General features: G+C 43.4%; 1 protein-coding gene and 1 long non-coding RNA gene across 12 annotated transcripts in view; one reads left to right on the top strand and one right to left on the bottom strand.

Moving 5' to 3' along the window:
- Positions 1–2737: 2737 nt before the first annotated feature.
- On the top strand, positions 2738–3889 carry Gm15008 (predicted gene 15008). Its single transcript, NR_045917.1, has 4 exons — positions 2738–2793; positions 2905–3000; positions 3459–3512; positions 3636–3889. It is a non-coding gene; the product is annotated as a predicted gene 15008 (long non-coding RNA).
- The window catches only part of Septin6 (septin 6), a 78765-nt gene continuing 65123 nt past the window's right edge, over positions 3176–16817 (bottom strand). For 3 of the 11 annotated variants that reach the window (NM_001177323.2, NM_001359141.1, NM_019942.5), the window contains exons 9-10: positions 14744–14934; positions 3176–5158 (exon numbers count right to left, since the gene is read on the bottom strand). In NM_001177323.2, coding sequence (NP_001170794.1) covers positions 5149–5158; positions 14744–14934 — 201 coding nt within the window. In that variant the 3' untranslated portion in view covers positions 3176–5148. Of the gene's footprint in view, positions 5159–5346; positions 8450–12272; positions 12318–14743; positions 14935–16817 lie in introns of those variants that run through there. The other 8 variants (NM_001359142.1, NM_001359140.1, XM_030251429.1 and 5 more) reach the window with 5 other exon arrangements.

The raw sequence follows: 16817 nt of genomic DNA on the forward strand, positions 1-16817 counted from the left end.
TCCAAAGAGGAATATGAGAAGGGAGGGGGGAAATTCTCAAGGGAGGGGCAAAGGAAGGAAGAAAAAGAACAGGAAATGGAGTAAGTATGACTTGAAAGGCGAAGGAAGAGGACTTGAGGAGGAAAAGAACCAACAGGAGAAAAATGTGTGTGTGTGTGTGTGTGTGTGTGTGTGTGTGTGTGAAAGATGGTTACGGGTGGGGGACAAATAAGAACAAAGTAGAGGGGCTGGAGAGATGGCTCGGTGGTTAAAAGCACTGACTGCTCTTCCAGAGGTCCTGATTTCAATCCCCAGCATCCACATGGTGGCTCACAGCCATCTATAATGGGATATGATGCCCTCTTCTGGTGTGTCTGAGAACAGGTGCAGTGTACTCACATACATAAAATAAATAAATAAATCTTTTTTAAAAAAAGAAGTTTTACATATATGTATGCATGTATATGTATATATATATATATGTATATATATGATAACAAAGTGTAATGACTTGGATTCATGAAAATGTCGTAATGAAGCCCATTACTCCGTATGCTAAGTTTGAAAGTTAATAAAATAATTAAATCCCAAATTAACTGTCCCTGACATTTATTATATAAAGTCATAAATCCTCAGTGATGCTAGGTAGATAAAGGAGATGGAAGAAAAGCCTTGTGCTTCTTGTGCAGTCACTGTGCACTTCCTAGCAGCAGTGAACGGAGAGCTGAAATTGAAAGTTGTTTTGTCAGATCCATTCAGGCAAAAGCTATCAGCAGATGCTAAATCTGGGAGGGTTTTGACAAGGAGCAAGGTGTATTTGGGGACTTCTAGTTTCTCCACATAGGGTTTTAGTAGCAAGTTTGTTGATGGAAGAGGAAATGAACAAGCCTAGCAATTATGTAGTGGAGGAATGAAGTAGCGCCTTGACCCAAAATGAAATGAATTGCTGAGTTATTGTGCGCGCACGCGCGCGCGCGTGTGTGTGTGTGTGTGTGTGTGTGTGTGTGTGTGCCATGGTGCATTTATGAGAGTCAGAAGAGCACTCTGACTTGGTTTGCTCCTTGCTACCTTGTAAGATCTGAGACTCGAACTCAGGTTGTTAGGACTATGTACAAGCAGTTCTGATGGATGAGCTATCTTGACAGCCCACATCTTGGATCCTAAATCAAAAACAAAAAGCAGGACCTTAAAAAGATCAGTGTTGGGGGTGGAAAGATGGCACAGAGGTTAAGTAACGCATACCATTCTCTGAGAGAATCAGAGTTCAATTCCAAGCACACTTAAGCCTACTCTAACTCCAGTTCCAAGGGCTCAAACACCCTCTTCTGACCTCCATGGGCACTGTATACACACACACACACACACACACACACACACACACACACACAATTTTAAAATAAAATATTAGAAAAAATATGTCATAAAAAGAAAAGAAATTCTGTTCCCAATTAAAGATTTAGAAGACAAGGCAAAATGTATGACTTTAGACTAAATCCTACATTTAAGGGAAATTATGTAAAGAAAATTATTCGGTAGATGAAAGTGGTTTAATAATGAGATGAGTCAGTTACCAAAGTTGACAATTGTGGTTTGTACTGGCTAGTTTTGTGTCAACTTGACACAGCTGGAGTTATCACAGAGAAAGGAGCTTCAGTTGGGGAAATGCCTCCATGAGATTCAACTCTAAGGCATTTTTTCAATTAGTGATCAAGACACCTTGTGGGTGGGACCATGCCTGGGCTGGTAGTCTTGGTTCTATAAGAGAGCAGGCTGAGCAAGCCAGGGGAAGCAAGCCAGTAAAGAACATCACTCGTGGCCTCTGCATCAGCTCCTGCTTCCTCACCTGCTTGAGTTCCAGTCCTGACTTCCTTGGTGATGAACAGCAATGTGGAAGTGTAAGCTGAATAAACCCTTTCCTCCCCAACTTGCTTCTTGGTCATGATGTTTGTGCAGGAATAGAAACCCTAAGACATGGTTATAGAAGAGAATGTCCTTATTACCCATAATGTAAGTTAGTATAGAACATTACACAGTGGCCAAGGCTGCCCTTGAACTCCTGATCCTTTTGTCTCCATCTCCTCAGTGTTGTATTACAGGACTGTGCCACCACATCTGGTTCTATTTTGTGCAGAGGATTGAACCCAAGGCTGTAAGTGCCTGGCAAGAATTCTACCCACTGAACTACATCCCTTCCCTATTAGGGCAAGGACATTCTAAAGCCCATGCCAAGAAGGCAAGCAGTAATGCAAAATGGAGATGGTTCTCAGTGGGAGGTATCCAAACCCAAGCACCCCATTTAGTAAATGCACAGGGTTTTAAAAACGATTTATTTTAAATCATGTATATGTGTATCTGTCCGCGTGTGGGTATGTGCTTGTGAATTCTGCAGCTTCAGAGGCCAGAAGAGGGAGAGAGAATCAACGGAGCTGGAGGTGCAGGGGCAGTTGTGAAACCCCCCCCCCCAAGCCTGTGTGCTAGAAACCCCATCCTCTGCAAGAACAGCAAGTGGGTTTAACCTACAGAGCATCTCTTCAGTTCTATCCACGGATTTTTATTTTTATTTTGTTTTGTTTTTCGAGACAGGGTTTCTCTGTGTAGCCCTGGCTGTCCTGGAACTCACTCTGTAGACCAGGCTGGCCTAGAACTCAGAAATCCGCCTGCCTCTGCCTCCCGAGTGCTGGGATTAAAGGCGTGCACCATCACCGCCCGGCCCACGGATTTTTAAAGTATTTATTTAGCGAGTTTGTGCCCACATGACGCACTTGACTTAAACTCAGAGGACATCTTGCGTGAGTCCATCTCTGCTTCTACCACGTGAGTTCCAGGGATCAAACCCAGGCCACCAGGCTTGGCGGCAGGTACTTTTTCCTGCTGAGCCAGCTTGCTGACCCTAATGGCCCCATACTTTTTGTTTGTTGTTTTCAGTTAGCTCTGTGAAGGATTTGCTGGTATTCTTTTCTCAAGAAGCCCCACCCCCAACCCGCCGGGTTTACTGAGACAGGATCTGGATGTATAACCCAGGTTGGTATTGGACTTACTGTGTTTGGTTAGAGAAGACATCCTCTTCCCGATGCTTTCTGGATGCTGAGATTATAGGAATTTGACACCTGGTTTAAGATTTTATTGCTTTTACCACTGGAAACAGAACCCCAGTGCTTTGAACTCAGCATTTGACTTTCTTTTTTTCTTTCTTTTTCTTTTCTTTTTTCTTTTCTTTCTTTTTATTTATTTATTTATTTATTTATTTTTTGGTGTGTGTGGGGGCTGGGGGCTTGAGATGAAGTGCGTGTAGGGGTGAAGTGCTGGAGCACGTGTTGGGAGGTCAGAGAGCAACTTGCAAGGAATCAGTTCTCGCGTTCCCCCATGTGGGTCCTGGGGATCGAACTCAAATAGTTGGGCTTGGCGGTAGGCGACTTACTGTATTACCAGGCCGCCTGTGGTTTTCTTAACACAACACAACTTTCCCGCTATTCCAACAGATTATGGATCCTGTGTTTTCCAACACCTTCTCAGTATCAGTGTTCACCAACGTCGTAAGTATAGTCTCACTCTGCTGCCCCCTAGTGTGTGAGCTGCGTAGAGGTTGGTCAATTTTATTTGCTCTGGTATCCAAGCAGAGGCTTCTAGGTTTCCTTTCTTCATCATTTGGTCTTCAGGCAAATGAAGCTGAGGGAAGCAAGCCCCAATTCACTCACAAGCAGATTTCTGAAAACTGACCACTCTCCCTTTTACCTATTGCAATGCCCGGGAGGATTGGAGGCATCCCTGAGTGACCCAAGGCTTGGTATCTACAGAATGCCTTTCAACTAGTGAAATTGGGAAAATGTTCACAGCACAGGAGTAAATAAGAGCTGTTTTTGTTTTTGTTCTGTGGAATGCCATTTTCTGTCTTTACCCTCCTTCTACTGTCGAACACTAGTTCAACCAGTGCTAGTTAAAGGGAAAGCTGAGGACTTCCTGCTAATACCACCCAGTCCCATGGGAATGTCAGGGACAGGAGGAAGAAAGGCACGGGGAAGGGACATGCCAGTCCACTGAGGAAGACTTAGTAGGCTCCTGGCAGCTCTCTGAGCCTCCCAATTTATCCACTTGGGAGGTGGCCACCCATTCCTAAAGCAAATTGCCGTGACCCATGCCACCAACTGATGGGAGCAGATCATGGAGCCACTGAGCATTTCTTTGAATTTTATTGAAAATTGACATGGACATTAGAAAGATAATGAGCTAAACAGTGCTGGTTCCGGGATGTATCTTCTGGAGAATGGAAGCCCCGGAGGAGCAGTGACTGATCACACCTTTGAGCAAAAAGAACCACAGAGAAGAAAGGAAAAACAAACGGAGATTCTGGAAAACATGCAAAGAGGCTCTCTCAAGAGACGAGACAGCAGAATGTTGGTGTCTGTGGTGTGGACAGATAGGAATGAGCACATTCACATGGTATTCAGAGAGTAAGGAAAGCCAATGATTTCAAGGCAGATGTACCGCCATCAAAGCTCTCCTTCAAGATACCAAGTTGAATAGAAACCTCTTGCGAAACCTGCAAAGCCCCTTGGAAGTTTGTGTGGAGAAACTTTGTTCTCAACTAAGCTTAAGTTCCCCCCGCCCTCATGTCTTTCTCCAGCTGAATGGTAATTGTTCCATTTCTCCCCACCTTGCTGGGGTCTGCAGAAAGTCTGTGAATGCTGAAGGTGCAAATGCCACTCAACTTTCTCTTCCATATTCAAAATCAGCTTAATAGTGTCTGAAGACAGTCAACCCACTGAACCAGAGAATCGTTTTAAGAAAAACAACGTAACACTCAAAACCTGGTGAACAGCACTTCCACACCACAGCTGAGGTCTGCCACAGTCACTTAACAACACCTGGGTGAGTGGTCCTGTTGTTGTCTCTCTGAGGTTACATTTGGTCCATTTCCAGCTCTGATGATTCTTTTCCTGCCTTGTGAGTTTGGGACAAGACAATTCCATGTGAAACACCATGTAAGTCAGAAGAGAGCTTCTTGCCTGGACACAGGGACACATGTACACTTGTTGAGTGTGGTGTATATGTGCGCAGTTGCAGGGGAGGGGGATTGGTTGGTTTCTTGCTTGAGACAGTATGGAGCCCTAACTAACTCTTCTATAATGGCAGTCTTCTCCTTTAGACTTAGTACAGCTGCTGAAGACAAGGTTAAAAAAAGCTGGAGAGAGAGAGAAAGAGAGAGAAAACACGAAATTAGCCAAGGAGAAAGGACATTCAAAGTGACATGCAAGGGGGGTGGACAGTGGAAGGTAGTACAGATTAACTGCTGAGAAGACAGGAACAGGTCACGATGGGCCATCAGCACAGGAAATCTATAGAGAAGGTTTGAAGAACACCACACACACGTTTAATTGCATCTTGCTTTAATTTAAAAATAAGCACATATTAACAGCCAAACGTGAATGCCAAATGATTTTTAAAAAATCCAAACCAGGTGGAGAAAGCAGACTTCTTGGCTTAAGAGAAATGGGGTGTGTGTGTGTGTTTCAGGAAGCCATTCCATTCCAGTCTGGAAAAGCACAGACCATTTCTCTAATGAGTGTTTTTTGTTTTGCCAGAAGTAAACAGGGAACTTAGAGTAATTTTTTAAAAAAATAGTAACAATTGTACTAATTAAAGACTTTCAAGTGAAGACAGACAAAAGTTTGTCTCATTTACAGTGAGAACTTCTCAATGAAATTTAGCATCATCTTTTAATAGGTACCATTGCTTTTTATATCTACCTGAGTTCCCTGATTACACAGTGCACCAGTGAAATGTACACTGGCCTGGTCCTGGTTCAGACTTACAGGATCTGATTTTCTGTTTTGACTTACAGACTTACAGCTAACTGATCATCCAGCATCATGGCAGCTGGCCTGGAGCTTTCTCTTCACCTGTGCCTACCCACCCTATCCTATTTTTCTACATAAAAACCCTCAAGAGTCATCTAACACTGGTTTCTCTGAACATAAAAAAAAAAGAAAAAAATCTTGTCTCCAGAAAAAACCATAAATACTTGGGTTGCTTGGTGAAAAGGATTAGGAACCCAGAGACAGGAAATTGGAAATTTTGCTTGCCAAGGAATAGCGCTGGGACCTTGGATGAGTCCCTTCGTTTCTCTACGTGTCACTATCCTCCTATAGCATGGGGTGGGGTATATCAGCCATGCTGATCAAAAAGCTCCTCACTTTATATACAGTTTTTGCTTGCTTTTAGAGGGTTGTGTAGCTCAAATACTTGTGAAGTATTCTGAAATCCTCCAGGCTCAAGTAGGGAGTGTATATACAGATGCAAATGAAAGGCCTCGTTTAAAAATACAAGTACTTTTTAAGGAAGGTGGTACTTTCAGGCTGGCAGGCAGTCTGGGAAGGTGGATTAACCCCCCTAAGGCAGCTGGGTGTGGTGGTGTTTGCCTTTAATGCCAGTGCAAAATACCAGCAGGCAAATCTCTGTGAATTTCAGGCCAGCCTGGTCTGTTTTGTGATTTCAAGGCTAGCCAGGGCTACATAGTAAGAACTTGTTTTTTTAAAAACAAACAGAACTCCATGGGTACAAATAAGGGGCCTTTCTCTAGGAGACCCAGACAGCCTTCACTCAGTAGCCTGGCTCTCCTGATTACTGAGTGTATCTGAGATACTTGGAGATTTTGCTTTAGGGCTTTCTGTTCCCGAGGTGGCTGGCTTCATTTTGTTTCGCCTCTAGGCATAGGGTTTCCTGCAATTCTCCACTTCCAGTTGGTTTTTCTGAAGGACTAGCTCAGGCTTTCACTTTGTCACCTGGTCCTTGCCTCTGGCCATTGGCCAGTACAGATCAAAACCGCCTTCTCTCTTTGCCAACAAGAAAAGAGAAAGTGCGCACATTGTCTTGCTTGCTTTAACAAGTTCTGCTTTGGGCTTAGTCTTAGGTTCAAGTTATTAACTATGATTGTAGACAATGGCCCCTGCCCTTTTGTAACAGTTCAGAAGGCCTGCAAATTTATTTATTGCATTTTTTTAGAGGTAGTGATCATACAGCCACCTTTATAACAAGATAAAAGAAGTCAGGGTCCATGCCAGTGGGACTGGGAGGCAGAAGCAAGTTGCAGAACTCAAAAACAAAAACAAAAACAAAATGCTTGAAGTACCAGAGCAGGGGTGGAGGGCCCAGCTGTCTGGCACCATATTTTTTAAAAAAAGTTGTCAGTTAAAATAAGAACCTTCGCTTAAAAGGCTAAGTGGAGTCCAGTCCAGCTGTAGCGGGCCATACTATTCAATACACAGCCATGGGTTACTGCAAAGGAAGGGCAGAGAGACGCCATATTAGCCACAGATCATTGCCAGGTCGCCTCTAGCTGTTGCTCTGTCACTAGCCAAACGCCAAAAGCCATACTCTGCCTCCTGGCCCTGACGGTGGAAGGCTCTGTACTTCAAAGGGTTTCCAAAAGCCACAATCAGGCGGGACCCATTATAAAACTTAAAACTACCATATTTTTAAAAATATCAAATCCTTAGACCAAAGTAAATGACCTTTCAAGTGACAATGCCTCTTTTCTTCCCTCTTTCAAGTGTCACTTGTGCAAATGCAGGTTCACCCTACCATTACATTCATCAGGGAGACTAGAACACTAGACAACCCCACGCCTGGATTCTTTGATCAGCTACTTGGATTATTATTATTCTTGCTATTCCACTTCATTGGGATGGCAAGAATTGACCAATGGCATGCTGAAACCCCCAAGGAGAATTTTAGAAGCCTATGAATCAAGACTCTAGGCTGGTGATAACATTCCAGTTTATTTTCCCTTCTGTATCTGTGGGGGTCCCTAGAATTAGAGAGGGGGAATATACACTATCTGTTCCAGCAATTGTGTTTTGTATAGGAAGGGCTTGGTGTGAATAAATGTGTGGCTGACTTTTAACACAGCTTGTGTAAACTGACTCCGAATAAAGGAAATCAAGAAAGGGCTTGGCTAAGATGGGAGAAGAAACAGGCATCGCTGGCAATTCTTTTAGAACCTATTATAAGGGGCTATGGCTCTTGGCATTAGAGGAGTGGGAGAACAATCCCAGTGACTAGGATGCAGGAGTATAAGGGGACAGTTCTGACCCCTGACTGGTGGATGGAAATTCTTCAAGAAAACAAGTATCGGTTGAATTCTAATGGGGAAGCTGGTACACAAAAGTGACAAACAGTGACCTGTAAACATGTGTGAGTCTGGCAGAGATGGATTGAGGATGTGAGAGAGCATATGGTGGAGGGTACTAGGAGAGGGACTGAGGTATGGAATGTATCTCCAAGCCACGAGATTGCTGGCTTCTTGGTCAGGAACCAGACATCATCATTTGACTCTCAGGCTTCTATAAACATTTGAAGGAAGAAAAAGGGAAGGCATGGGGTGTATGCCCTCTAAGCATGTTAAGGGGGGAAATAAAGAGAGGGAAGCCCAGCTCTGTTGCACAGGAAAGGGCGCGTCTACAGGAAGCCCAAACTGAAAATGAAAAGAGAAGGGGGGTTAATGAATGGACGGATGAACGTACCAAAAAAGTCAGAAGGAAATTAAGTCATAACTAATAGATATAGTAGAATAGCTATGTTAGATGGTCTTAAAGTCTTGTGCACTGGCTCCTGGGAAAATGCTTTCTAACATGGATGGCAGTAGTATTATTAAATACTATTAAATAGTAGTGGTATTAAAAAGCAAAATAAAGATCAAAACCTACACAGTTTTAAAAATCTGTTCTTGACAAACAACCTGCCAACACCACACACACACACACACACACACACACACACACACACACACACGCATCCAGCTAACCTTGTCTATGAATACCAAGTCTCTAGTCACCTTAGGCCACCAAATACAGCAGCAGGCTCACTGCCCCCTTGACCTACAGGAAAAGAAGTGGAGGTTTCAACTTTGGCAGTCTTTAGAGCAAGTTTAGCTGGCTAACTTCTACCCCTAAGCCAATACCTGCTTGTCAAGTGTGTGATGGGGTTGGGTTTCAACCAGTGACCAGTAAACCTGAACTATAGAAACCCATCACTGGCTTGTGTTCATGTAGCATTTTGACCTGTCTCCTGGGATTTCTTTCCTATGATATAAGTAAAGTCAAGTCATATTGATCCTTATGTCACATATGAAGAGACTGACATGCCTGTGGTTGTAAAGAAAGTAGTATCATTACATCCAGGATAAGAGATACCTACTCAAGACATTTCTATCACTTGGGAGAGTCTTGTTTCAGAGAACTTCTTGGTTATGTATCTAAATCCTTGTTTACGACCTGAAGAAGGTTTTTTTTTTTTTTTTAAATGGCTTAGCTATGATATGTGCTCTAAAGACTCATGCATTGAAGTCTTCCTTGCCAACTAAGGAGTTTTGAGGAAGTAACTAGCATCTGAGGGCCCTGATTTTGAGAGAGGAAACCTGAGAAGGATTCATATGAAGGCATTACTGGAAGGTGGGCCTATTGGAAGAAGACGGTCACCAGAGCAAGCCCTGCAATCTTGCCCCAGCCTGATTTCTGGCTTGACATGCAGTGAACAGCTCTGCTCCAGTATACACCTCCACCAGGATGTTCTGGCAGGACCTTTGCCACATTAATGAGGCCAAGTGACCATGAACAGAACTAAACTTTCCTTCCTTAAGTTGATTCTCTCAGCTATTTTCAGAAAAATGGACTCAACAGCCATCCTATTAAATGAGAGCTATTTGGTGGGGGTGGAGTTAGAAGAACATGCATATCTGAGAACATGCAATCAGTTTTACACAATGAATACACCCACTCTCCTCCATATGTAAGTAAGCCTCACTCAGCCTGCATTCCAGATGGCTTTTCTGATCAACTACCCCAAGTGAAGGTTGGGAAGGAGGGCACATAACCTTTGTGGCTTTCAGAATCTTGGCAGCTAAGGCTCTCTCAGACCAACTGATCCAGAACTGCTTTTGCAATCTACTACAGAGAAGCTTGCCAAGAAAAGCTAACGGACTTGGGGTTGAAATTGGCTGCTCCAGCTGTTTATCACTTATCTCTTACTTATAAGGCATGGCTTTAATTATAATTTACAGGGTTCATTTTAGGGATGGCTACTAATAAAGATATACTCAAGAAAATCTGAATGAAATTGTGTCAATCAGTGTGCAACAAAATCGGAATGTGCCAAAATTGAATTCACCAGAATACACCTGTCTTGCTCTCATTAAAAATGGTGGAACAAAGAAACTCCACATGATCTGAGCTCCTGTTATGTCTCAGACCATAGCTAGGCACTTGGACTATGGTGGGGAGCAGAGACTTCAGAGATTTAGTCTTCCTAAATAGAAAGCTGCTCTTTGATGCCAGTGCCCTAGTAGGGGCTCCAGGGTTTGCTTTAGAACCAGGCAGTAAATCATTTAATTGTTCTTTTAGGATGCATTTGTTTGGCTTCGTTTCCTGGGCTTTCTGTTTCAGAAGCTTGGATGGACTTCCTTGCCAGGATTTGCTTGGAAGGAGGATGCCTTTGCCAGCTGCCTGAAGTCTCTACTGCAACAGTTGTAGCCTTTGGTTTTGTGACTAATACCAGGCTCTCTATATAAACCACTGTATGGCCTACCGAGGGGGCATCATCTCAATGCTTTAGTCCCCAACCCAAACAAACAAACAAACAAACAAACAAACTAAGGCAATTCATGAGTACATCCGACACCAACTAGATATTTTGTATTAGCAAATTATTGTTGATTTTGTAGCTGCGACAATGGTGACTGTTTTTGAGCATCATTATCTCTTAGAACTATGTACTATGTATATTACACATGAATTGATACTGTTTTCACCTTACAATAATCCAGCATGTCTGAGGTAATTGCAGAATCTGACTTAGCTGTATGTCAATGATTCCTTGATGACTCAGCTGCAGGAATATGGAGCTGAATTGTGTACTATTATCTCTTCTCTTAGCCACATTTGAAAGTTTCCATGGTAGAGTTTTAAAAAGAAATCAGTCTAAGGGTGTTTGTTGTTCAAAGCATTTACATTCAATTTCCCTTCACTGCCTGATTTTGGGAGAGCAGATAAAAGGTGTGAAAGCACTGCATTCATCCATCCTATGATGACTGCTTTCACTCTCCGTAAAAGCTGTGATGGCAGGGACCGATCCCATCTACTTCTGTAGACACAAGCACTAGCCCTCAGGGATCTTTACTAAGAATTTCCTGCTTTATCTCTTTAACAGAGGTTTCCACGATGCTTGTGCTTACTTACAGAATTACATTTTAGACGGTTTGTGTGTGTGTGTGTGTGTGTGTGTGTGTGTGTGTGTGTGTAGGTTTCCACAAAGACCAAAAGAAGTTGTCAGATACCCTGAGGCTAAAGTTACTGGCAGTTGTGGGCTGCGTAATATATGGGTGCTAGGAACAAAACTTAGCTTGTTTGGAAAAACAGTTAAGTGTCCTTAACTACCCTGAACCACTTCTCCAGACCCAGAATTAAATTTTTAAAAATTAACTTCTTATTACTGTTTGTGGGCACACATGCCATGGTGTAGTGTGATTAGAGGGCAACTTCTGGAGTTGGTTCTCTCCTTCCACTATTATTTGGGTTCTAGGGATTGAACTAGGCTGCTAGGCTTAAAGGAATTTCTGTGAAAGGTGCCGCCACTGAAGCCTGCTGAGCCATCCATCTCACTAGCCCTCACAGAACCAAATTTATTACTTTCCTGTAGTATCTGAGGTCTCTTCCTTGTTTTCTACTTTGCTTATATTTGGAGGGTAAGGCATATAATCAAAAGAAATTGGAGAAGTTAAACCCCTCAGATAAGGACCAATTTGCTATAGGGAGACATAGAAGCAATTTCTCCTGGCGCATTCCTAAATTTGGGGTGTGATGTGAGTCAAGACTGACTGTGACATTGCCAGTAGGTACTGTGAACCCAGCAATTTCCTACTTCATCACAATTCATTTTGAAAGTCATGATTATGACTCTTCATGAAAAAAAAAAATCTGGACTGAAACCTTACATGTTGGTCGCATGATCTGCCTACCTATGCTACACAGTTGTTCTAGCCGCAAAACCACACACACACACACACACACACACACACACACACACACACACACACACACACACTTCCAATCAGACAGGCAGGCAAGCATTCCACTTAAAACCACAGCCAGATAACATCTTCATACTGTAAGTCTCAGGAGGAAATTAGCCGGTCCGATGAAGCCATTTCTTTTATGGTTAGCTATGGGTGCTACAAGTGTGGGGTTTGGGGAGGTATGTTGTAGAAGCCACTGCTAGTATTATTTAGAGTTAATAAAGCTTACCAGGACCCTGGGTGTCATGCAGCATGCAGCAAACAGCAGAGTTAACTGTAAAACAGTAAGAACTGATGAAGAGGGACTGAGCATGAAGAGAAATCCAATACTATGAATTAATACCAATAATGAAATGTTAGCAGTCTAAGGTGATTAGGAGAAACGGAAAAGGGAACAGGTGAGGGTGGCTTGGCAGACACCCCTGAAACAGTGGTATTCTTTCTTAGTCTCCTGAGGGGTATCCCGAGGAAATACTGAATCTGGAACTTGGTCAGATTCAACCACAGTCTGTGTAAAACACATTTCTACCACAATCTCTGCCCTCCCCAAATCATCATCAGCAAAAGCACTATGGGAGCATAAATTTAGTGACATCTTCTAGAGATGCATAAGGTGCCCAGACCTGTGTCCATCAGAGCATGGATGGGGACAGGCTATTGTGCCAGCTATGACTGCTAGTGTAAGGTGCCACGTTCCAGCAAGGTTTTCTCCCATCTTGGAACTGGAAAAGGACACTGTCACCAACCCCAGATATTTCTGGTCTTTTAAAGAGGAATCCAGGGCCAGGGGTGCCAAGTGGTAGAGCTCTTGCTTAACATGTGTAGAGCTCAGGGCTCCACTCATATCACTCCCAAAAGGAATGTATGAATTATTTTCTGCTAGTTTAACTGATATATTATCACTGATAAGTTAGTAGATGGTGGATCCAAAGAGTTTTTCCATCTGGCTAGTTGAACTTTAGTAGCAAAACCAAACCACCCCCAACCCCCAAACCAACCAACCAAAAAACCCCCGCCAAAACAAAACAACAACAACAAAAACAAGTCATTGATATGTAAGGATTTTGTTTGTTTGTTCGGTTGGTTGGTTGGTTTTTAGTTTTTGAGACAGTTTCTCTGTATAACAGTCCTGGCTGTTGTGGAACTCACTTTGTAGATAGACCATGTTGGCCACCACCACCCAGCAATATGAAGTTTTAAGATTCTCTTCTGGGAAAAAAAATTCTCTGGGCCAAGTTGGTGAAAATGTTCAAATTACATATTAGGTCGTCAATCTGGACAATACGATGGCAAAACTCAGTGCTTTGAATTAGTAAGTAGTTTGTATTCATTGTGTGATTCCTAAGTGAGAATCCCAGGACAGGGGCAAAAAGACTGTTCTTTCTTCTGGGAAGCATCCAGTGACTGACTCAGAGTAGTGGCCCAAAATAGAAGGTCATGACCATGTGGTATCCTGGGACCTTAAGAATCCTTTAGAAAGGCTATTGTTAAACATTCTGTCTTGGAGTTCCCTTGAACCTATTACACAAACAACCGCGGAGCACAAGGAAACCTCTGGATATTTTCTTGCCAGAAACATTTTCCTCTTTTCTGGCTCTGAAATGAGGAGTGGGTAATTTATGCAAGCAGAGTCTGGGGGATATGACAGAACTATCAACTTAGCAAACATTTAGAGAAATAAAATTCTCTCGGGACCATTCCCCGAGCTTGAAAATGGGCTACAAAGAGGATACTGGCATCTGAAGACTCCCCTCTAGGTTCTTAGTGCCCCAGGCTGGGCATAACTAAGCAGCCAGCATGAAAAGGTATAGAAAAGGAATGGGAGATGGGACACAAGGTACAGCCTTTCAGTGGTAGCATTTACCTTCCACAGGCTGTATCTTTTGATAACTGAGGCAGAGTAAGGTTTAGATTGTAGGCTCCTCCAGTCAGATTTGGGAGGAGCAAGCAGACCTGTAAGCTGCATGATATTGAACAGCTACAGCAGTGTTTTTCAACCTTCTTACTGCTTCAACCCTTAAATACAGTTCCTCACATTGTGGTGACCCCCAACCATAACATTGGTTGCTTACTCAGAACTATAATTTTGCTACTGTTATGAATCATAATGTAAATATTGGGTACGCAGGCTATCTGACCTGTGACCCGTGTGCAAAGATTGCTTGGGGTCTCGGCCCTCGGGTTGCGAACCACTATTCTAGAGTCTGGGGGCGATGCTGATCTGCCCATCGTCTTTGTTGCTCTCCTTCTACCTCTCCTATCCCTCCATATCTCTCCTGGTTTGTTTCCAACTTCCTAGTCCACCTTCCCTTACCATTTGCCAGGCATTGGCAGAGCTTCCCTAGCTGGGACAAACAGAAAAGCTACACTTTGGGGACCACTACTCACCTTCTCTTAGCAACTCCAACTTGGGTGCTACAGGGACAAATGGACGCTATCTGAGTGTAACTGCAAGCCTGCAGTTCACACCTGCCAGCCAATTCCCACGGCCTCTAGGTGCTATGTAGTGGATGGAGGGGGTAGGGATGAGTAGGAAAGGAAAGATATCTCTCTCTCTCTCTCTCTCTCTCTCTCTCTCCATCTGTCTCTGTCTCTCTCTCTCTCACATGTGCGTGCGCGCGCGCGCGCGCACACACACACACACACACACACACACACACACACACACACACACACATACACTAGCAGCCTGCTACTTACTTCTTCTTCTCTTTGTCCCTTTTCAGAGTCTGTGAGCCCCCAGCCTGAGAGCCCTGAGACTGGAGCAGCTCAGCTGCCGCCTTTCTCTGCTTGAAGGCGTTCATTTCCTCATCCAGACATTTCTTCTTATCCTCCAGCTTCTTCTTCTCTTCCTGGTGCAGTTTCTTCAGACGGTCAAATTTCTCATGCAGCTGGCAGAGGGCCACAAGGAGGTTAGAGAGAGTCCTTCTGCAGCAGCAAGCAGTCCCCAGCCCAGCTATGTCTCTGCCATTTCAGTGCTGAGATTACAGGTTATTATACAATGCCTTAGCTTACAACACTGTTGAAGTGGGTTCCGCTATTATGTTCATTTTATGAGAAAACCAAAAGTCTCCTAAATGAAGGCATTTGTCTAAGGTCAACCCAGTCTTTAGAGGACTATATAATGGGATCGTCCATATGTAAAGATCTCCCGAACAAGCATATCTTAGGGTCCACCTATATCTGCCCCTCAAGGCTGGGATTGCAGGCACGTGCAACCATGCCTGGCTCTTTATGTGGGTGTTGGAGATCTGAACTCAAGCTATCATGCTTGCAGGGCAAGCACTCATGTTCACTGAGGCATCTCCCCATGGATCATGATAAAAACATGAGCCATAGCAAAGCTGGCCACAGCAATATTTGCCTTGAACACAGAGACAAGAAAGGGTCCATAAAATTGGATGAGTATTGAGACCTCAGCCTTTCCAAACAATTTTTAAAAGATTTATTTATTTTACTTGTATGTGTTTTTGCCTCTCTCTCTCTCTCTCTCTCTCTCTCTCTCTCTCTCTCTCTCTCTCTCTGTACCACCTGTGTGCCTTGTACCCTCAGAGGTCACAAGACGGCATCAAATCTCCTGGAACTGGAGTTAAGGATGTATTAAGTTGTGAGTCACCATACATGGAGCTGGGATCTAAACCCTGGTCATCTGCAAGAGCAACAAGTGCTCTTAACTGCTAAGCCATCTCTACAGACCTGAGACCTCAGTCTTAACCAGAGGCAAGGAAGGCCATTGTGACAAGTGGCTCAGAGAGCCTGAAGCACAGGCAGTCACACTACTAGAATGCAGAAAATAACCTTAATAAATATGCCAAGCATAATTTTTCTTTCTCCTGGGGATTCAGGAGGAAATGTTGCACTCTGTAGCATTTGCGGTGCAGACTACAGGTCAGTTGTCTAGGTGGTGTGGGCATTTGGGACTGGTGCCTAGGAAGGTATGGCAATGGATGAGTTGGCTGTCTAAACCAGCTTCTCCTAATCACTTAAGGGGAGCATCAGTTGCTTTAAACGAGCTTTACTTCATTCAACTTTTATTCATTTCTCTTTAAGATGCCCATACCACTCTTCCTAAAGGTAGTGGGTAACATTTTTTTCTTCTTAAAGTAAAACTGAAATAAAACCAATACCTTTGCCACAAGCTTTGGTGATAACCTTGGAGAGTCAAAGGAAATCAAAGGTTAACAGATTCGGGGATTAATTATATCCCCTGTTTATGTTTTTGAGGGTAGTGATGACTAATTTTGACTGTCAACTTGATGGGTGATTTATAATCACCATGGAAACTAGCCTCTGATGTGTCTATAAAGGAGTATCTAGATTGGGCTAACTGAGGTGGAAAGACCCAGTTTGAAAGTCAGTGGCACTATTCAATGAGCTGGGGTCTTGAACTGAATTAAAGGGAGAAAATGATCTGAGTATCAACAGTCTCTGCCCCGCTCTGTCCTCCCACAAAGTGACCAGCTACATTATGCTTCTGTTACCACAATGAATTGTGAGCCAAAGAGTACGTCTTTAAGTTGCTTTTCTCAGGTAGGTCTTTATCACAAGACCAAAGAAGCAACTAGGGCCCAGAAGGGAAACACTGGCTGATATTTTTAAACTGAACCTTAGGATAATTACTCTGGCATCAGGAGGTGAACTGGTATAGGAGCCTTGGAATAACTGCATATGTTTAATTCTTTCTTAAAGAACTTATTACTATTATGGGCTAGAGGGTGGCTCAATGGTTAAAAGCACTTTCTGCTTTTCTAGAAGGTTCGATTTGGATCTCCAG

The sequence above is a fragment of the Mus musculus genome, chromosome X (genome assembly GCF_000001635.26).
Source record: "Mus musculus strain C57BL/6J chromosome X, GRCm38.p6 C57BL/6J".
Classification (NCBI taxonomy): domain Eukaryota; kingdom Metazoa; phylum Chordata; class Mammalia; order Rodentia; family Muridae; genus Mus; species Mus musculus.